This window comes from Seriola aureovittata, chromosome 4 (genome assembly GCF_021018895.1).
Source record: "Seriola aureovittata isolate HTS-2021-v1 ecotype China chromosome 4, ASM2101889v1, whole genome shotgun sequence".
NCBI lineage: Eukaryota > Metazoa > Chordata > Actinopteri > Carangiformes > Carangidae > Seriola > Seriola aureovittata.
In genome coordinates this window covers 24,778,075-24,801,232 of record NC_079367.1, presented here as the reverse complement: position 1 = coordinate 24,801,232, position 23,158 = coordinate 24,778,075, and the positions used below count along the sequence as shown (strand labels likewise).

Here is a 23,158-nt window from a genome sequence, read left to right as displayed (position 1 = left end):
TGGTAGCAGCTATCAGGCACATAGGGAAACACATGGAGACATGAGCAGACAATCTGACAAATGACTGGGAAAAATGACTGGCATAAATAACAGGGAGCAAATCAGGGAAATTAGGAACAGGTGTGTAAGTGGGCAGGGAAGCTCATGTGACTGAAATTAGGAGAGCAGGTGATCAGGTGGATCGGGCAGTCAGGATCACAGTTAGGTCAGAGACGGAGGCCAAAGTGAACAGAGCTGAGACACGAGTTGTGACAGTGGGTAGGTAAGTCCAGAGGAGGGAACGAGAAGACAAATCATGACACCCTTTATTTTAACAGTCAATGTTGTACCATGTAGATAATTTATAGTCATACGAACATGGACAAAATTTGACATGATGGTGACACAGGCATAAAGGTCAAGGAATCACCAACATCAAAAGGTTACTTCCTGATGGAAACACTGATGTGCACAATAACTTTTAGTAGATGGCATAAAATTTGAGCTGATGGTGGCGCTAGTCTAAGGGGCAGTAATTTGCATGATAAGTTTTATGCAAATCCATAAATAAGTTTTTGAGGTACTGTATCTAGGTTACACAGTTTATTCTCGGTTCATTCTCCTATTGTACAGATGTGGGTGATCTGCGGGGGGTCATTAAAACAGAATAGATTAGAGAACAGAACGGATAGATGAACACCAGATAAAAATCGGCATAACTCAGCTGTAGTTTTGTAGTTTTATTGCTTTCCAACCAGATAAACATACATTTAAAAGGATTTATATGTAAAACCATGAATTGAAAGTTAAAACTGAAATAAGAAATTATGTGTTTTTGCTCAACAGTTTTATCATTGTTATTATTTGACTGTTTTTGAAGGGAAAAAGAATATTATTAGACTGACATGATCTTGTACTGGGTTGATTAGATATCAAACTAGCGGGTAAAAACGAGCTGCAAAATAAGGTGCAAACTTGTACTGCATCTATTGTTGTATAGTTTTGACATGGATAAGCAGATGGTCCATCAATAAGTGTTAAAAATGCCAAAGCTTTGTGCAGCAATAAGCTGTAATAACAGGAACAATGTATCTGTCTTCTTGTCCAAAGGATGCAGATAGGTAAGTAATAAATTAGGTATCAATATTAGCTACTGTACTGCTACTGTCACACTTCATAACAGCTGACCACATCCTCTTAGGAGGCAGGAAGTGTATACCATTTCATTCAGCTTGTAATGGGTCATCTTTATTATAGAGCATCTCTGCACCCTATGCAAAAAAGTAAACTCTGACCCCAGAAGGCAAAAGTGAGTCATCATTACAGATACCCAACCAGCGATCATTACACTGTGCAGTCATTTTTAAAGATGTGATTTTTTTTTTTTTTTTTTTTTTAATCTAATTCAAATGCCATTAAATTGAATTTTTTTGAAAAATCAACACAAGACCAAAAAAAATCTGTAATTTATAATGTACACACACGGAAGAAAAAAAAAGCTTAAAAACTTAGAGAAAACCTCTGGCTTGAGGAGGGTGTGTTTACATGATAACACAAGCCTTGTATTTAATGTTTAGCTTGTCATCTTGCCAACATAAATATAATGTAATATAATAATTTCATCTGATAGGCATTGTGGGGATCTATCACTTTAAGAAACTTTTGCTGGGGTTCAGACACGCCCACCAGTGCGCCACTGTGAACACGACTCACCTGTGAGAAGGTCCACCGGCAATAAACACCATAGAAGAAGAAGAAGAAGAAGAAGAGGACGGTTCTACCAGGTCCAGTTAATCTGTAAAACGGTCGGTCACCAGGCTCTTAACTAACCCCGACAGTCCCACAGTCCACACGTCGTAGTCATCACATCCTACAGAGCTGACACGTCCAGGCCGTCCATCACGTGCAGCTGACTGCACTGCTACTCTACGTCAGGTAACACACGAACTTTATCTAAGCTTATTGCAGGAGGATGTTCAAGTATGTGAGCTACATCTGACTATTGGCTCAGAGCAAATAACTTAATTTTACAAGTTCATCCAGCCTTTACCAACCACAAAGTTCTTATATATTATTCTTGATAGAACATTGTGTGTATATTGTTGCATTTTGATGCTACTGAAGTCACTTTGCTGGCTTGCGTGTGGTTAGGTTTGTTCTTTCATCATTGGTTCGTGGGTTTTCTTGTATCCATGTAGGCCTCGCTCTGTATGGCACTCCTGCATTGAAATCTTACATCAAAACGTTAGCATTATTTGGAAAATTACAGCTCAGGCTGATGGGAATTCAACCATCTGTTTTAGAGGTATTTTGCAATGAAAAGTGCTGGACAAGTGGAGACTTTTATCTGCTGGTAGACGGAGCCTTAAGCAACTTTTTTGGTAGTCTGGATCAAAGTGTTTAACTAACAGACTGACCATCCCGAGACTCAGTTTAAAATTGCTTTGAGTACTGCATTTTAACTTTGTGAACCAAGTGCCATTGACCTTTCCCAACAAGAAGAGACAACAATAATTTTATTGCACTTTTTAGTTCAAAGCTCAGATACCATCTATGTTATTTTGTTAGATGGGAAAGAAAGAGAACCTTTTCAATTTTTTACACAGAGGATTTTGGAAAGTGAAGCATCTGTGAAAAAAATACAGATGTCTATCACCAGAATGTCACATACATGAGTTTTCTGGTGCCAGCGAATGCAGGGTGCCTGCAGATGGTCACATCTAATTTGTCAAGGTTGCCTTGTAAATTTACCCATCACAGAATAGAAGAAGAAGCAATTGTGGCCACTCTCCTCTTTTCTAGGTAACAATTTTCCTCCTGAAATTAAGGCTCACTGGGTCGTTCTTTAACAGTGCACCTGTGATCTTGTACAGCTGGATATGAGGTGTACGGTGACAGGGCTACAAGCTTTCCTCAAAGGGTCTCAAGTTGTCTATGAATTGTACTGAATCAGTCCAGCTTCACTATTCCTGTGTCTCGGGTATTATTTATATATTTATATATTTTTTTATAGATCTAAATAACAAGTGGGTCTGAAGGTAATACTCAATGTTTTATTCATTACTTTCAGATTCAGATGAATCAAAGTCTCATCAGTTCCTTTAATGCACTGGCTTCTTCCGGGATTGAACTCTTCTGACCTGTCGCTAAGACCTTGCTGCAGCCCCCACCGTCGATTTTCCATGGAGGGAAGAGAGAGAGGTAAATGCTGGGTTTATCCTTGGTCTGGAGCCCGGCTGTGCAAGGGAGCATCCAGTTCATCGTTTGGCCTTTTACAGCTTCATTGCCTACTTTACAGTAAAGCCAGGTGCAGCGAACCTTTCAAGGGGCTGACATATTGCCTGATTTAAAGATTCCCTGGGTGGCAGGCCACAGTAAAACCTGGATCAGTTGAAGCAATCTGAGGGTTCCTTCAAAGTGAAACTAAGTAATAAAACAGTAAAGAGGCCACACTCTCCTCATCTCCTTACTTCTTTTTGCTGTTCATCTCTAAGTTTAAATTGGGTGGATTATTGGAAAGCCCCACATTTGCCCATCGCAGACTCTGCAGAAGAAGAGATCTGAGAATTTCCATCACTAATAGAATAAAGTTGAAGCCCTTTTGAACTTGCATAGAAGTTTTGCTCTTATTTCAGCTTGACTGAAATGTGATTTTCAAATGTAATTAGCAATGTGCAAAGTAACAACAGCTGTGTCATTTGAGTACTCATTTATTCAAGTATCAAGTCTGTGACTATCATTGACACTGACTGCTAACCAAGTGTTTCGGTGAGGATGTTGCTGATGGAGCATTTGAAATAATTCAATGAAGCTCTATTTGTGTCATGATGCATGAAATCAAAATGCATTATCTGACAAATTGCATGGAATGTGTACAACATAAACCACTCAACGAATATGCTCAACGTTAAATAAACATAGGGGACAACAACAACAATGTCTATTCACTCTGTTCACAGTTATTTCACTTGGCTCCTGAGATTCTTATTGTGAGCGTGTGAATGAGCTTATTGTATTATGTTATTCAGAAGATGTAAACTAAGAAGACATTAAGCATTGCCATGATAAGGATGAAAGAGAGGCAGAGGTGCACCTGTCAGGAAAGGCAAACCAGCCAAATGCTTGCGGCCCCCAAGGCCAAAGGGGCCCTCGATGGCGCCCCTTCAATGCCACATTTTGCAATGACAACTATAAACCCCCATAAACCTCCCATAAAGACACTATACAGTACACTGTTGCAGTCCCTAAACCCCCTAAGTGGGGCCCCTGATGGGGGTTTACTGATTGCATGCATGTGAGGCAACTTGGGGACGTGCAAATTGTAGTGTCTGCCAATAGTCTGCATGTTGGGCGTTTAGGGAACATCATTAAATTGTAGTGTCTGCCAATAGTAAGCCTGTGGGATGGTTCTTGATGTGCTTCTTTGCCTGCCCCCCACCCCCCACCCCCCCACCCCCAGAGTCTAGGATCACCACTGAAGAGAGGAGTTGACCTTTTAACCTTTTACAGGCCAAAAGAGAGAGATAAAATAACTCCTTTTTCGTTTGAACTGAAAGCATCAGTGCAGTCTCTTTCCATCTCAAGCATGCGGTACACAGCTGAAAAAGCCATTCACCCGCTCAATACAGAGGCAGATTATTATGGTATTATTATGTACAAATACACACACATTGAAAGTGTGTGTAAAAGTTTAAAAGTTTTTACTGGAGCTTCTTTCTACCAAAGAAATAGTCCCTTTGAAAACTGTTCACAAGGAGCATCAGTTTATCCAGAGTATCCAGGACAGTGTTTTTGAAATACACACTGCTGGGGTGTTTTTCAAATGTAATTCTTCAGTGCTCTCAGCAGCACAAATAAAATTACCTCTTTTACAGTGGGATGACAGCAGAAGATTCATCGACCTAAATCTCAAAACTTCTGTGTATGTAAGACCAAAACTGTCGGCATGGCCAGAGACCAACGGGGGTAAGAAAAAATGTTTATTTTTGTTGTAAATTGTCTGAACCAACCTTTCAAAGCTTTCATCTCTGAGTCCAAACTCCCTTCTCTTTGACCAGAGGAACACTTCATTGTATAAACTAGCTGGCTACAGCAGGTCATGTCGGTGTACACCTCAAATGCCCTGCAGGAAACCAACATCTAAAGGGTGGATATAACAATGATACTTGGAGAATCAATGCAAGTGTCAATACCGTACAGACTGCCAATGCGCTCAAGGCTTAAATCATTCAGCTCTGATGTCTTACACAAGGTGTTGTCTGTATGTCGTCCTCCCTGTATGACAGTTGCACACAGTCAAAGCCTGACAACAAACCGAGGTATAGTCCCAGTCGAGCTGCAATGTCCTCCCAGACTTGAGTGAAACCAGGTATACCCACATGCTGGAGAATCAATATACAAGGAGGCTGCAGCTGTAAGTCAGACCATGATGAATGAGACAGACTTGGAGGTGATTGAGCATGTCTGCTCTGATGGCGGTGCATTTAAATTGGGCTGTACATGTAAATGTTTTCCCTTAATTGGAAGCCAGAAGAGGTTTATCACCCGAGGTGAATACAGATCTGCAACACAGGCAACTGAGAAGAAATTCAATTCAGATTTAATGAGCTGTAGGCTGGAAATCTAGCTTTACGCTCATAGGTTGAGCAAGGAGCCACTTCTCTTTGTACCGAGTGGTAGAGATTTTCTCCTTTTTTTTCTTTTTTTAACTCCAATGATTAATGTCCTATGTTTGACCTTATTGACTTAAAGCTCAAATGAGGAAATTGCTCTCAGGAGTGGTGCACTTTACCCTTCGTTCAGACCAGTATGTCTCATGTACAGATCCTGTTTCTCTGGATGGTAGATCAAATCCGACTGATTTTCCTGTACAGAAGAAAACAGAAGCCAAATTAATTTAGAAAATGCACTACAAACATCCGGGATGGGCCACAGATGTCAGTGCTGTCTCTTCAGGTGGACCGGACATCAAGGTTCTTACTGTTGAGAGGGCTTCATGATTAACGTTGTCTTGGAGACTAATCAGCGCGTTAGACAGCTCCTTTATGGTTGCGACAAAGCGTAGGCAAAAATACACGACAGGAAGGAGCCACGGGGAGCTGGAAAGTAAAGATCTGAAAACAAAGCAGATGCCCACACTGAGAGAATTACAATAAATCATCAAATAATAGTGGGAGCTGTCGGAGCTATCGTCTTCACACATCACAGCATGCAAACTCCTCACATTAAATGAGATGCCTCTCATTTCAGAATGGCCATGCAGACATGTTTGATGCTGCACATGAGAAGATAAGTGCATTGTTGAGAGACCATTTATCCGTTTTAACAGCTGAGAATTCTTATCAGGGTTGAGAGAAACAATTTGACTGCACAGAGAAAAATGATTTATGGATATCCTCTTTATGTTAGTAAAATCTAAATGATCTGATGCCGAAGTGAAATTGAAATTATTGTAAAGGCACTGCATGGAAGCATCAACGTCAAACTCATGTACTGATAGATGACTGTAATAAAGTGTTGCTAGAACGTGGCATTTTTCAACCCATGTTGAGGATTCCAGAGGTTATGAATAAAATGGAGATTTTGGATGAATGTACTTGAAATAAAATCGGCCATTTATCCCACAAAAACAGAACCGCAGAAATCAATAGAGCCACTGCTGTGTTTACTGTGCGTACGCTGGTACAAAATCAATGTAATATGGGCTTCAGAATGTCCTGCTGGATTTCTTAACTTGTGCAATTGGTGGATAATCTTCAGACATTTCCTTTGGGTTTCTTTTTGGAGCAGCTGTACAGTCTGTTTTAAGTGGTTCAGTTACAGGGCTCTCCACACCATCAGAGCAATTGTGTGATTACCGCGCGCTCGTCTGAGGCTCTGTGTAGCCTGCTTGACCGCTGGAGCTAATCTCAGTTTAGCATTTCCACACAAAAGCCGACTTTGTGTTTATTCAAACAATGGCAGACCATGAGAAGCCTCAGATCAGGCCGTTTTGTGAAAACAGATGACATGTAGCCCTCGGTTTCAATCTTTTCCCGAAATGGCAGTTCGCACATGTAAGCCGCAGCTGAAGTGGTCTCCCGCCGGACTGTCCCCGAGGTCTCGATCCTTTGGTATGAACACCGCCATGTTTTTGAGTCACGTTGTGCAAACAGCAGTGACAGCTATATATTGATTAAATGAACGTTGCGTACATGCATAGGGGTGAATTATGTATGCTGATGCGTCTTCAGTCAGACTGAGCTCTTCAGGCTGGTGAATCCAGAGTCCGAACTGCAGTGACTTGATCACCTCTGTGTTTTCACTCCGGTCACTGAAACAGTCAAATAGTCTGAACACACACACAAGCTTGATGGCTCCTGGCTGTGATGTAAAACTGTGCAGCAACTCTGCTGCTCTAGCATAATGTTTTAACATGCTTAGCATTTCCACTGAGCCCTGTTGAAGTCCATACTTCGTTTATGATTCATGGCGTGCATACTAATGGGCCCTGTGCTAAACGAGAAATCCTGCGCTCGCCGGCTATTTGTAGCTTGTACCGGGATCACAAAACAAAAGCTGAAAGGTTTCTAGGGAAACAACACGCAGAGGTCTGGAATCAGAGAGAAAGAAAAAAATAATCACTGAAATGTAATGTACTTTGACTGTAGGATCATTTCCAAATAAAAGCATGAGAGTCACATTAAAAATTTAGTAATGAAATGGGCATAATTTAGCCCAAGGATGATGAGCAAACCTGCAGCCTTCAGTGTGCTGAGACTGGATCTGGCCTGAGACCTTTCCTACATCCTTTCTTCTGTTTCTTCATGTTGTTCCTCTGTCCGCTGTCTAATGAATGCAGAGGCAGATCAGTCTGTCTGTCCACACAGAGCAGTCTTCTGTGGAAAAAACAGAAAACACAAAGAGGGCTTCATGTATTACTTGTACTTGGAATTTTTTATTTATCCATGATGTACACATTGCATGTTTGCAAAGGATTTAATCTGTTTATTATATGCTGTTAAACTGAACTGTGTAAGATATAAGCATTTATATTTAATGTATTCAACTCAAAACAGTGCTGCTGTGTTGTGATACAGTTTTTCCGACAACATCAGTGAGAGCAAATAGATATGGATGTTTAAATTATACTAGCACTGCAATATTTATGATAAAACTGTTATTTGAAAGCTGTTTCTCACCAGGTAAGAGCCGCCATCAGAGCAAATGGTGTGTCACGCTGTAGACTGAAGGATTGTATTTTTTACACAATGTGTCAATTGTAAAATATAGTTATTTTACCATCCGCCTTGTCTCAAAAAACATGTTTATTCTTTATTCTATAGCATCCGTTGAAAGTAACGTACGTCATGATGTGCAAAGGGAGCGTATGTAAATAATAACGTAGACTCATATAACTTAATTGTTTTGTATCATTCAGCTGTGTCACATCCCTCCTCTCTGAGCCGCCTGTTTATAATCTGCAGCTGTTTTATGACAAATTCACAGAGGGATTTGTCACACCTGAGCATCAGAATATTTTCCTCTCCTTCCTACAATACACTCCGTCCCACAATGCCTCGCATTTAACAGCGAGAGATGTTTGGCAAAGCAGCTCATCAAACCACATGACACATGAAAGCTAAGGGTATAATCTTCTTTCAAGAAAAGGATAAATCCAGACACACAAGTGAGGTATTGATAGTGCAGTCGCTCTGGTGCTTTCTGTGTGCGCAGTATTTGTTACATAAACAGAAAAATGTTGAACACAGATGTTATATCAAGCCTTTTCTCAGAGGGATCGAGCTACATCCAGTTGAATATCAGAAAGATTGTTTTTAATTGTTTTTGGGGCGTCTTTTATCCCGACATTTTCATAAAAGCTGACACCGTAAACAACAGCTGACTTGGCCAGTTCAATGCAACTTATCAGATTAGCATAAATCTTTAAAGTGGAAGCTGTCACTCATTTGGTTTGATTGGCATTGCTGGTGATGTGAGGCAAACGAAAAGTGGTTAGATAAGCCCTTTGTCTTTGTCTGTTAAATGCCCTGACCTTGGAATATTGAGTTTCTGTCAACTGCAGTCTCCAGTGCTCGTTGCTTATTTACCAGCTTTGTGCTTGTGTAAGGACATTGTGGTGAGGAGATGGCTGACAGTTTTGACTCTGTCTTTACAGACACTCATGACAGTCATTAGTCCTGACCTCACCTGGCACTCAGACCCGGGCTGCGAGGCTTTACTTTACGAAGTTTAACATGATGTCTGTGAGAGTGAGAATAATAACTTGACATTTGTGAGCAGCATCTGCTGCGCAGTGAGCACTGTGATGAGAAATGTGGAAATGTGGTCTTGTTTGTCCATTTCTGGAAAATGCTTTGGACAGCATTGAGAAATGGCTGGGTCCAAATGTCACTGTGCCTACTTTAGAAAAGTCATGCCTGCTTGGATACCAAACTGATTTAACTAATGTACCAAAACACGACTACACAGTTATAAATTTAGCTGCTGTTGCAGCTGCCTGTTAGTTTACAACGCTTTGGAAAAGTCTTTAGTCTCCAATAGAATCAACAGTGGATTCATTTAGAGTTAGAAATGAAGTTACAGTGTTTTTATCAGATTTTGTTACATTATATCTTGAGTCTGCTTTTACGGGAATGTCATTTTTGGAGTTGTATTAACTTTCTTTTTTCTTTTGTCTGTCTTTTCATTCCCATATACAGTAACTTGGTCATTGTCAATCATTGGGATCCATCCTCACTTCATCTTAAAGCTGCCAAGACATCTAAATTTCCACTTTATTGCCACTTCATCCTTGTCAGGCTCAGCAGTAAGTAAAAGCAACACTATGTAAGTTCTGATAATGGACACATTATAGTCTGTCTGTCACTAAGGAAGAGCTCAATGAACAGTGAAACACGTCCTTGCTTGATACAACACACTCACTCTTACTCAGTCTGCTACAGCCTGGTAGCTTATGATGGCTAATAGCCACCTACTTGAGTCAGTTTTTTGACCTCATTAACGTTCTTTATTCCTTCCTGCTTCGTCACTTTTAGCCACAGCAGCCACTTTTTAATAAAAGTTACATTGTCTCACTTTTGCTTCACTAGTGGTGAGGAGCTAAAAGTCGTCTCTATATTTTTATGCATCCAACAATATTGTGTTTCTTGGCATTTTATGAGAATTACATCCTAGCGGGGCCTTTAGTCTAGCTATAGAATTTAGTCTAGAGGTGGTGTGGATATTACATTCTTGTTTGTTATGTTATGTTTAGTAGTAGTAGTAGTAGTAGTAGTAGTAGTAGTAGTAGCAGTAGCAGTGGTAGTGGTTGTTGTTGTTGTCATTGCTTTTGTATTCGTATAATTATCTGCTTTGAAAGCGTAACTACCTGCCATTTCAATTTTCTGGTTTGTGCGTCTCATTACAAAATGTCCAAAGTAGCTTGATTGAAAGGCACAGCGATGATGCAGTGTGGCACATTGTATAAGGTCTGCGCGGCATCAGTCTATTGAGCCCATTCAGAATTATGTAACTGCTGATGAGGCTGGTAGTGTTATGGATTTGTTGTCTCTCATCTGTGCCAGTGCTCAGGATTTAGCATTTCTTTCTGCTCTGTGGCAGCATTTACCCTGTCAGATGATATTCTATGCGTCATGTTGATGGACTGTGAAAATCCTAACTTCATTTGACTGAGCATGGAAGTGCAGGCTGTATTAATATGTGTTCGTCAGAAAAAACAGCAGTGACTTTCAGCCACATACTGCTTTTAGTTGCATAGGTCCTTTTCAGGTTTGACCAATACCAAGACTTTTTTTTTTCTTTTCAATTAATTACCTGCTCAAAGCTATAGGGATCCCACAGACAGCAAACAAAGCTTCCATCAGTCAATCACCAGCAGTGGAGGCATGTACTTATGTGCTTTTAAAATTGAAAGCTATTAGTTATTAAGGCTTTCCTTCAAAGCACACACCTCAGCAAGAAATACTGCTCTCTTCTGAGGGAGCTTTTCTTCCACTCACTTTGTATTTTTTTCAAACATGAAATTGACCCAATAACAGTTATTCAGCCTGAGCTCCAAAGTCATTTTGTTTCATCACCAGTGGCCCAAGATTGCCTTTGTGTCAGGTACTGAATGTGACATATACTTACAACAGGTCGCTCACATTTACACAGAAAATGTCTGAAGTCCTTAAAGTCTTGAATAGTGTCCTTCTGTGAGATGATGAAGTTTAGCAGCTCACTGCCACTCCGTGCCTCCACATGTAACTGCGCACCTACTGTATGTGCCTATATCGCTTCACTTAGAAACATAATACTCCTTCGTTGCCTCTGGGGAGTTGTACTGCAGATTTGAATTTTGGGAGAATTGTTTGCTTGATTTCTCCTTTAGCATGCTCTGTGGAAGTTAATCTCTTTGGCCCTTTCTCTCTGTCAGCGGAAGAAATATATTGGATAGAGAAACTTCAGGTGACATAAAACTAATGGACTTTAAATTTAACCATGAGAAGGGAAGATGATTGGAAAACTTTTTGAAGAATGTAAAATTATAATTCAGCCTCCCTGAGGAAGAGTCTGAAGCACTGGAGGACCTGTGTAATTCTCTCTCTGATGAAAACCCTTAATACTGATTTATCTGATCAAGAGCGTCTCAACAGCTTTCTCAGGTCTGCCTGAGGAATACTAATAAACCAGTCATCCAGAGGGCTTGTTCGGCAGAGAATGGAACAGGACTCAGGCCTTACAAACAACATCATTTGAGGGTGCAATATGTGATCAACCCACAAATCAGAACTGTGACAGCTCTACCGTGCCTACTGAAAAATGCACTCATTTTGTTCTCACTTTTACCCAGTAGTATAACTTTTATTACTTCAAACATTAAGTAAGTAAAAACCGAAAATGTTGGTACCTGAAACTTTTAAAAACCAGCTTTAAAGCACCATTAAAAAGTGCACACCACCGCTGCAATAGAGAAGAAAACACTTCACATTCACTTCACATTCTTCATGTTTACATTAAATGACATGCCGGATGGGGTAAAAATAAACTTGCCCAAACTTCTGTCCGTATCAAATATTTCCACAAAAGCTGCTAAAGCCCAGGATTTAATGAGGAAGAAAGAAAAGCAGTGGCATCGTTTCCAACTGAAATGGCACTCAAAAAGGATGTCTGGTCAAAAGCATAGTGTCCAGATGGATTAAGCAGCGAGAGAGATTGATCCAGTTTTACATGCAATCTGTTGTTTTCTGTTGGGACCAGGATATGAACTGAATCCTATGCTATTAACTCCCAGATGGTTCAAAATGAATTGTCCAATAAATTATACCACTTATTGCATGTGGCTGGTTTTTAATCATGGTTTCTTTGAAATTTACTTTTTAAGTAATGAGCTAGTGTGTTTATTGGCTTGGACAGCAACATATATTACTCCAAAGAATTGTGTTCAGGATTTTCTAAGAGTAAAGAGATAAAAAAAAAACATTTAGAAAGTAAAGAAAAAATCTCTTTTGACAATTAAGGAAAACGGTAATAAATTGTCATATATTTATATCATATTTGATACATAAATGATAAAAGTTCCTGCTCAGTCTGGCTTTTCTCTTTCTTCCAAACAGAATTGTGTTTTTGTGGTCAAGGGGCAAGGAGGAAAAAATCTGTGTTCTCTGCCACGAGGAGAAGTGAATCATTCATTTTCCAATGACGTATTAGATGTGAAATATTCTACTTTGAGTTAAAATGGAATCAAAGTCTTTTCTGGGATGCAGAGTAAATCAAAAGCGGCTGCTGGCATTTGAAGTGCTAACCTGCATCCTACATCTGGTTTTAAAAATAAGAACAAAGGCTCCTTTCCAGTGTAGTAATGCTAAAATCTCTTAAGCACTATCCTCTGCTCCACAGTTTCAGAAATTTCACGTTCAGTGCGATGATCAGTGATGTATCAAAACATGCTCGCAGTGTGGGGCCAACAGATGAAGGTGCCAAAGAGTAGTTTATTTGGCTCGACAGGGGCGTGCTGCGGTTGAGAGGTCTCTTTTTGAATTTCTGCTGCTTCAAATTAAAGCCAAAGTCCCAGCAAAGCACACAGCAACTGTTTGCTTACAAAGCTAGTAGAGCAGCACTTGTAATTTATCACCCAGACTTAAATTTGTGCCTGGGGTCCACCTGGACAAGTTTCACCTTATGAAGGTCAATGAGGCAAAAAATAAAACCGCCTCTGTCCCGAGGACATCCCTTCTTAGGTGCACTGAGAAGATTTGTAAGTCAAAAGCTACAAACACGGAGACATGGATGAGGCTTTCGTGTGTGCCGGATTGTATTTACTCTCCAGCATCTTGTAGAGGATGCGTCTCTGCTCGGACACGGCCGTGGGATTTCAAGCTAAAAAAAGCTTACTATCCCATTTTTCTCTGTGCAGCGAAAAGCAATAAATGCAATCCCTGTGGACACTCGCATGCTTTAGAGATGCCTCTTTGTGTAAAGAGGAGGTAATCACGCATAACTGCTCGAACGTCATCTGGACATAGGAGTCATAAACGAGAGCCCGGCACTCGCCACTTTGGCAGATTGCACTGTCAGGAGGTAAACAACGGAAAGAATGAGGAAGGACTCATCTGATAGGAAATGTCAGAGCTTGATTGGATTAAAAAAAAAAAAAAAAACTTCTAAATTAGGGTCATTAATCATGAGCTGGGAAAAACGGTGACAGGTCTTGTTCTCAAAAGCTGTCCTCTGGAACTAAGCTGCGTGCCACCCGGAAACTGTGCAATTACCTTAATACCTGATTGAAATGAAGAGTATGCATGGCAGTGTCAATTGTTAATTGGGGAAAACAGTTTGTGCTATTTTGAGGTAATTGTCGTCACAAGACGTCAAGTTATCTAATCCTGTCTTTTTTTTTTTAAGGGGCATTTGTTTGTCTTGAATGCATAATTAACTCAATTAACATTGCCTTAAATGAACTTATATCTGATGCTACCCTACATGATGTGTCTGGGGCTGATACTGAATGTGATATGAAATATCCTCCTCTGGCTTAGTCAGAACTGTTTGCCAAATCCCAGCCAGTAATACACATGTCAAGTGTGACATCTTAAACTCTATCATTTCTGCACTTTCAGATGGAAAATTGAGAGCTGTGCATTGAGCAGAAATGTTTTTTTTCTCGTAGTCCATCTCACAGTCATCATCTTTCACCCAATAACCCAGTTCAGCACTGCAGAGTGCACACAGCAATTAACTCGGAGCAACAGGGTTTCCACTAATGTATCACATTTCTCTGCTCGCTGTGTCGATGTAACAAACTGCACCCCTGAGGGCTGCTGCTGCAGAATGATGGCACGAGAGTTGGAATTGACAGGGGCATGTTAGGAACCAACAGCCCCCCCACCTCTCTCACCACAAGGAGACCAGACATCTTCCAACATACACTGACTGCCCTACTGTGTGATGCAGTGATATCAGAGGAAATCTAATCAGAAGTCTCCTGACTTGTGCATAGCTCACTGCAGAGCTAATCGATGCTTATTCTGCATGGATTATTGATATCTGTTGTGAAATCCAAGCCTTTTTTCCATTTGAGCTGATGATTCTCCATCAGGAAAGGCCGGAGAGGCCGTGTTCAATGCAGTGAGAACAAGACTAAGGATGTGGGAAGATGTGTGTCTCATATCTAATTTCTTCCCCCCACATGTGTGATATGTGAAAGATGTCTCACTCACTTAGTGTGTGCAAAAAGCCAGTGTGGTTTGAGCATGTGTGAGTTTGGTGTGTGCATGCTCCTGTGGTTTCTTTTCTTTTTTTTCTTGGTCTCCGTAGGAGCAGTCACAGAGAAAGACATGGGCACTGCTCCTCGGTAGACTTATGTTTGCATGACTAATATGAATGTGCACATGCCTTTTATGAGAGAGGAGTACAGGGACACAGTTCTCTATTGAGTATCATCTTAATTAAACCAAATTTCCCTCAAAGACTCTACAGGCAGCTATTTTAGATTGCAATTAGCCATGCTTCATACAGCTAACCACTCGTCCACAAGTCTCTGCTGGTGTGTTGTTGAGGCAATATTTTAGACTGCTTTCCTGCATAATTCTTGAAAAAGCATCATACAGCTGGAATGCACTATTTAGCTTTATTTTCGGGGAATTACCTCTTCACCGAACCATAGCTTTCCCCACAGTCATATTCCCACCAAATGGATAATGGATGCAAGAGTGTTATTATGACTCCAATAATCACACATCCCCAGGCAAACTGGGCTCTTTGGCCTTCTTTGTCACATGTAGATTTAATTTGATTTTAGTGGTGACCATGATGAACGTTACACCTCCCGATGAATCACCCTGGGTTTCTATTCGGTTTCATTACAAGACGTGAGATTTCATCACTGTAAATACATATGTGTAAGGAAACAGATGCGGCGGCTGTTGCTGCCTCCTCAGGTGCAGCCAGAGGCCAGTCTTCGTTCCACTTCCATGTCCTCACAGCTGTTTGACTGTGGCTCACTCCCGCCACGACTGAGGTATTTTGGGAATGTGTGTCACAGATTCAGAAATAGGCTAACACTGTGTCAAACGTGTAGACAGTTACCGAGATCAGAGGTGAAACGTTAAGCAGCGGAAGGTGATAGCAGATGGTGATCAGAGAATGCACGTAGTCCAGAGCCTGTGTGACCTTTAACTGGGAACCTCTGCACTGTAGTGTATACACATTGTGGTCTTTGGGTCCAAGTCTTTTGTTGTATGATTTTCAGTGGGAATTTCTTAGTGTTAGAGTGTCATGACTGTGGATTAATTCCTGGGATATGAGACAGGTTCTTCATCCTATATATGTAATATTTCGAAATCGGAAATCAAAAATGTGAAGCTAAAGACCTGTCTCCTTTAATTATAGGACACATGGGAAACAACCTTTTCAGCCCCTTGCTTTAGCAGATTCATAATATAATTGGGGTCCTGCAGGTTGAAGCAGGAGCTAATTGATGCTTATTCTGCATGGATTATTGATATCTCTTGTGGAATCCAACCCATTTGAGCTGATGATTCTCCATCAGGAAAGGCCAGACAGACCCTGTTTAATGCAGTGAGAACAAGACTGCGGACGTGGGAAGATGTTGGTATACCCGCTGTTGTATGATTTTCAGTGAGAGTGTCTTACACAGTGTTAGGGCGGCGTGACTGTAGATTAATTCCTGGGATATGAGACAGGGTCCCCATCCTATTTATGTAATATTATATAAGTTGGAAATCACAATTTTGAAGTTGTACACCTGTCTCCTTCAATTACAGGACACATGGGAAACAACCTTTTCAGCCCCCTTTCTTTGGCAGATTCATAATGTAACTGGGCTCCCCTAGGGCGAAGCCAGACATGCTTGTCAAAGTTCTGACAAAATACTCCTGGCATGCTGCTTAAATTATTATTTTTTTTACCTGATCAGATGAAGCATCCTGGCATCACTTCCATATAGTTCATAAGCACAGTAAGTGGTAAAAAAAAAAAAAAAAAGTAATTTAGTGAAAATGCAGTTTGACCACAGGCCTAGTGGCCATTGCTGGAATTTGATGTTAACACACACTAACAACTCGGCTGCAGCCCCATGACGCTGCCCAGGAAGGTTATCTGTCTGGGATGATTTATCTCACCGCTACCTACAGTCAAATCAGCCATCTTATTAGGAAAAGGTTACTAGTTAGTTATCAGGGAAGAAGGATACAAGTCTCCCTTCCAAATGGCACTGAGCCAAAGCCTATCCCCACTCACGGAGCTTATGGTCTGCTCTTGATAGTGAAGCATTAAAATATTAATGCATTTTCATTTGTCTGTGTTGGTTCTGGCCAATGCTGCAACATCCGCCTCTCCACAGAGATGGTTTTTACACTTTGCTCAAAGATAAAGCCTCTTTCCGGCCCCCTGATGCTGTAAAGCAGCGTAAGTAGAAAGAGTCATCCAAACGACTTAGTGCCACTGGTGACAGAGCCACTGCCTCATGCCTACCAAAATACTAATTTGGAGTGTGACATCATTATCACTATCCTTCCCTGTTGCATGAAGAGAATGTGACAAATTCCTCAGACTCCAATTAGACTCTAGTTTAATTACTTCCATTTACCAAGGTATTAATTCAGATCCCTCTCCTCAAACCCTCACTAATTCCAGTATGATGCATTGTCACCCATAATGTCTGCACAGTATACAATTCACATTTTTAAGCCCCCTGGCATAATTTAACCAAAAACCTAAGATGGGGCACAGTCACTGCTCGGAATAATAATAATAAGATAAAATCAAATTAAAAAGTATAATGTAGCAACAGTGTTTGATGGGAGCAAACTTTAAAATACTACGATATTCAGCAGTTTGCTCTGTAGATTTTGGATGTGAAGCGCAAACTCATCCATTCACTCACTCAGACTCAATTTGTCACCAAATTTTCTGCCAAGAATAGTCTGTTTGGCAGGTCTAAAATATTTCTAAAAGGCTTCATCAGATAAATGCATGCGTGAACAAAAAGCATATTGATGACTGAAGAATGTCCTGATTCAAATCTGACCTGAGACGGAAGCAACTAGTGCTTTGGGCGTCCTGGCTACTATTTTGTCAAAAAATGACTATCTGATTATGTTTTTATCTCATGGATCTGTCCTTTTTTTGTATTTGCACAAAAACTGAACTCAAATTCAATTTAATCCAGTTATGGATTCATCTTTCTCTCAGTGATTTGTGGTTAAAATCCATGAAGAGTGTAAAGGGGTGGAGGTCAAAGTCAGCTTATACTTATCAAACCATAATAATGTGTAACCAACGGGGAAATCTGTAGAGATAGGCCAACATAATTATGCATATGTTTTATTGTCTTGGTCTGCTGTTATTGAAATGCATTCATTACTAATGTGGGGAAAATGTAGTTCTTGGGATTTTTCCGACGTTTTAAGTGAAATGCAACATTTGAACGAGGCAGCGTGATGTAGACTATGAAGTGTAGTCCCTGAATGAGTAACACATGTACCGAGTCCCGGTCTCCAGAAACTGTTATAAACTATCCGAAACTAACCAGCAGGAGTCACACGACCACTGTTTTTTATGATGGGGCGAAAAAAAAAAAAAAGCGGAGAAAATCGAAGCGGAAGTGAGGAACTAAGCGGAGCAGGAAAACTTTTTTTTTTTTTGGGGGGGGGGGTGAAGTAAATCGGGACTACGTGATGAAAAGTAAAAGCTTCTACATGCCGAGTTACACAGATTGAAAGGCAACTTTCTCGTTGAGCTACAATGGGGCTCCCCACTTTGGAGTTCAGTGACTCTTTCCTGGACAGTCCGGACTTCAGAGAGCGTCTCAAATGCCATGAAATAGAGCTGGAGCGGACGAATAAATTCATCAAAGACCTCATCAAGGATGGGAACATGCTCATCACTGCGCTCAAGAGTAAGTAGCCCAACACGGCCTCTCTCACTCCCACGGCTGCAGAAATCATCTTTTCATAATTGAATCTACCTGAACCCACGGGCGGCTTGTAATGAGAGGATGCATTCATCACAGCTTATTTAAGTCTACTGTGATAGTGTGTGAATGGTCCCGTCTCTTTTCTGAATAAGCCTGTGGTCTCCCACTGGGAAACATGTTTTTCTTGTATCTCAGATAAAAAGCTTGAAATCTACACAAAAAACAAAACAAAAAAGAAAAACCAAGCGCACTTCATTATTCGGAGGTTGTTGTCATTTCAGGACATTAGTTTGCCTCTTTGTCCGCCTCCCCGGCTCCACTGCGTGCACAGGCTTGTCCAACAGAGCCGAGAGTAAATACCGGAGTCACAATAGTTACTGTGATATGAATGGCTTTACTCTGCTCTAATACCTGATCATAAGGCCACAGCAAGACATATGGAAGTCATTAGTGAAGGTCGGAATTTGCTTTAACTTAACGCTGTTAATAAAAGATGCTTTCACTCGCAAGGGCTTTTAAGTCACCTGTCAGAAGTGGAGAAATTATAGACAGTCTTTAATGGCTGCAAGAGCCAGGGTTGTTTGTCTGTCTGGATGAGGATGCCAGGACTTTGTTGTGGGTCATTGTCCTCTCAAATTCCAGCATGCTGATTAAAGTGGACTTCCTGTTCTGCTGTATCTCTGTGGGGATGAGAGTTTGGGCTGTTAACATCAGAAGTGTATCTGTGAAGTGCAGAAACACCATTAAACAGAATAATAATAACTTTTTCATAGTTCAACCTAGCACGATTCTGCCAACCTTTACTGAAAGAAAGTATAATTCTATTAATGTGTTCACTCTTTTTTTTTTATCCCTGTTCCTGCACAGTACGTGTTTTTGCCTTTTGCTGCTCTTGCGGTGAAGACGGTCGCTGTAAGTCACTGCAGCTAAAACGCATTGTGTCAAATGTATATTTTATTAGGTTTCACATTATTTGTCTCTATGTGTATGTGACTGTGTCAAAGTCTAAATGTCTAAATGTGCCTGAAATGTCCGGGGCTTGTGCACAGTATACCATATCACATAGGTTTAAACCATGATATAGGCCTATACCCACTTGAGTTCTATGCATCTGTTGTGTAGTGAGCGCTGAGCTGAGCTGTAATGAAGCACAAGCCCAGCACAAAGGTATTATAAAAAACCACAAAGTGTGTTGTTAACACAAATGATCTTCTTCAGTATCAACTCTCCATTAACCAGTCAGTCATTTTAAAGAGGGGACAGTGATGAGCCTCTAATGTTTCACGAAATGTCTTCAGTATCCAGTCTGGCATGTAAGGGTTTGATCGTGATGGGAAGATGAGTGTCAGAAACATGAGGGAACTTTTTGCGTTTTGCTTGATTTCCTCATTTGCTTCTATGGTGCATCTTCCTAAGTTAGAGCTACTCTGGTTAATCAAAGTGACTTTCAAAACCTTATACTCTGTCATAGTGAGATGCTGGATTATTGTCACACTGTTTCAGTTTCATGTTTCTATACTACGGGTTAAACAAAAAAAACAGTGAGCAGCACATAGCATTTGAATCATCGTGTCTTACACTGGTATTTAAATGATTATACTATTTGTCAGAGCAGCTGAAGGCCAAACCTATTTCATACCTTTTTTCTTTGCAGGAAAGCTGTTTTGTCAGTGGGCAGGGCACCACAGGTGGAGAGGAATACCCTGCTGAATGGTTTATTCATGGTAGCGGGGAAACTCAGTAGCACAATGTCAAAGGTCTATGCAAACAGTTTAATACCAAATAAGACCTTAACACTCCAGGTTTCATTATGCATATGAGACAGTGGCGAGTGAATTGAGACTTTGATTGCTTTTGAGTGGGTTATTGATGCAGAAAAAACTTCATATCCCACCAGGTTCAAGATTAAATTAGAATAGAGGAATGTTAATCAACTGGTGATGAACCTTAATGTGTAAACTATTACAGTACATAACCCCAGAAAGTGGGGCCAAACTCGACAAACCATAGAGCCGTTTGGAGTGAAATTTTGGGTTGTATTTGTCTTTTCATTGTCGTGATGAGCGGGTCGGTCTTTTAACTGGAAATCCCAGTTTCAGTCAGGGGCGGAGTGAGAGTGCAGGAAGTGAAGAGACGGAAGTAAATAATTGATGGTCTTTAACTTAGGACGCCACAGAGGTTTATGACCCTTTATGACCTGCCATCAGAGGTGACATTACTGGAAGACCTTCAATGGACCTTTTTTTTTTTTTTTTTTTTAATAGTAATCATCTCATGTTTCAACATTGAGTAATATACCATAATTTATGTCCTCGCATGTGCTGTCTGTGTGAAAGAGGCCTGGTTAGCCAAGGTTGACTTTCATGTTAATACATTACCTGTAAAATGGATCTTCACATTACTGAAACTGTACTTAGCTGTTTCTAGCATTCGTAACTGTATTCGTACTGTGTGTGTGTGTGTGCGCGCGCGCGTGTGTGTGTGTGTGTTGTGTGTGTGTGTGTGTGTGTGTGTGTGTGTGTGTGTGTGTGTGTGTGTGGTACATGTACATGGGATGTGAATGGGAAGTCAATCACATGTTTAAAGACAATTATGTGTGATTCGAAACAGTGCTTTGTTTATTTCTTACTTCTTTATAGGATTAACCATGTAGTCAATTTTACTGCGCCGATTCCAGGTTGTTGCTGAAATGATGAAGTAGTAAAGAAAGGCACATTATTGGCTTTGTGAAAAAAGAAAAGCTATGTCATTTCATTGTTTATTATTATTTTTGCCGCCCACCTCTATATGCAAACTATATGGTTATGGGATATAAAACACTGAAGTCTCTGTAGACGAGGTTCTCATGCTTGTATCTCCATTACAGCGTGTACGTTAACGCTCATGATGAGGAGCGTGGTCGAAACATTCCCAAATGTTTTTTGTTGGCATGGATAATTTGTTCCAGGTGCGAGTAAGAGCTTCGCCTTACTGTCTGTGTGCCTGGTGCTCACTGTTCACACCTGGTGTAAATAACAACTGCTGACTCTTATTAATCCCCCCGCTTGACTGCAGTAATTGAATTTACTAAAGGTACTAATTACCCTTTGGTGAGTAGGGTGGGAGAAACCACAGATACGAGGCAAATAATCATTTTAAATGAAAGTTTGTCTACAAAGTGGAAAACACAGGATGGCCGAAGTGTCACTTAGTGAAGTCGGATTTTTATTTTTACTTAAAAACCAACCAATATATCATTTCTTCTTGAGACCAAGCAGCAGTTAATTAAGGAGCTTTAGAGGTTCTGATTGGCGGAATTTGACACTATAGATGCTAAAAAGAAAATAAGCTGCTCGCTATAGGTTTATTTTTACTGTACACACAAGTGAGATCAATCTTCTCATCTGACTCTCAGCAAAAACACATAGAAGCATATTTGTCAAACTTGCGTGAAGACACATACTATTGCTTGGTAGATACAAAGCTTCCACAAAATAAAAAGGTCCAATTTTATATTTTATAATAAGTTGGGCGCCTGTACTTAATAGCCTACTCACTTCTTTCAATTTGTGGTTTATCAAATTTATCTTAGACCTCTGAGATGCATCAAGCATTAAAAAAAAAAACTAGCAGGAAGAAAAACAACACTACAGCAAGAAAACGTACTACTGTATGATAATATTTGGGGTTTAGGTTCACAAATAATTGCCTTTGATTGCTTACGTTATTACCACTGCTACAGAAAATACTACTTTATAATTGGCTGGCAGGCATCTGTGAAAATGATGTAAAAGGATAAAATACACCTGCTTCGTGCTAGCAGTTAACTCCAGATGGATGAAACTGAAAAGGTTAGAAAAATAAATGGCAGTTTGAGCGCATGAGATTTTCTATACATCGAAAAAAATGGAAAAAAATCATTTTCCTCCAATCCTCCGTCATTATTTCTGTTTATCACATCCTCATCATGAGTTGTTGTTAACGTGGGCATCCCATTTACAGCCCTCTTTCTCTCCCCACCTGTCAAGTACTGCAACTCCAATACTCATTAGCCTTTTAGCGGTGAATTGACTGACTCGCTGCTGATAAAAACATTTGAGACTGTTTGACTCGGCTCACTACGCGTTTGACCTTTTTCGCCAACTGCTTGTTTCCTTGGCTTATGTCGTTTTACAGCGAGCCTGTAGCGTACAGGCGGTATGTGTGTCAGCTTCTGTGCTGAGAGGAGCCGCTATGCATCGGGTCATTTGATTCAAACAACAAGCTACAAGGCTACAGGTGATGACACAGATGCTCCATCTATATTTTCTATAGACCGGTTTAAACTGAGTCACTGGCAAAAAAAAAAAAAAATCGAGCATTGTTAAAAACTGTTTCAAGTGGCTCCAGGGAACCACAAGCTATTATTGTGTAGTATATTACATTTTTATACAAACGATACGGATCGCAATTTGACATTGACGATTGATAATTGGCAATGACATTGATAAATGTGCGTGGAAAACATGGTAAAACACTGCACTAAAGGTCCATAGGTGGTCCCTGTGCAGCACAGGAATCCTCAGAGATCTGCTCAGACTCGGGCAGCCTTTGGGCGATGGCTTGTGTCCTTCACATACAATTTGTACAAATTTACAAGTAACAAGCCAACTGCTTGTTCCTTGCTCATAATGGGAGAAGGTAGGGCACGTATTTTAAGAAATTATGCATCACTGACCTTTCTGCAGATACCTGCTGTTTAATTTTCTGAAAAAGTTGTCAAATTTTAGGTGTATTTTTCCA

The 23,158-nt window shown here is 40.5% G+C and overlaps 1 protein-coding gene across 2 annotated transcripts in view; it reads left to right on the top strand.

Moving 5' to 3' along the window:
- The first annotated feature begins 18,139 nt into the window (after positions 1-18,139).
- LOC130167409 (rho GTPase-activating protein 42) overlaps positions 18,140-23,158 on the top strand; it is a 58,536-nt gene continuing 53,517 nt past the window's right edge. For both annotated transcript variants that reach the window (XM_056373574.1, XM_056373573.1), the window contains exon 1: positions 18,140-18,379. In XM_056373574.1, the coding sequence (XP_056229549.1) occupies positions 18,226-18,379 (154 nt within the window). In that variant the 5' untranslated portion in view covers positions 18,140-18,225. The remainder of the gene's footprint in view (positions 18,380-23,158) is intronic.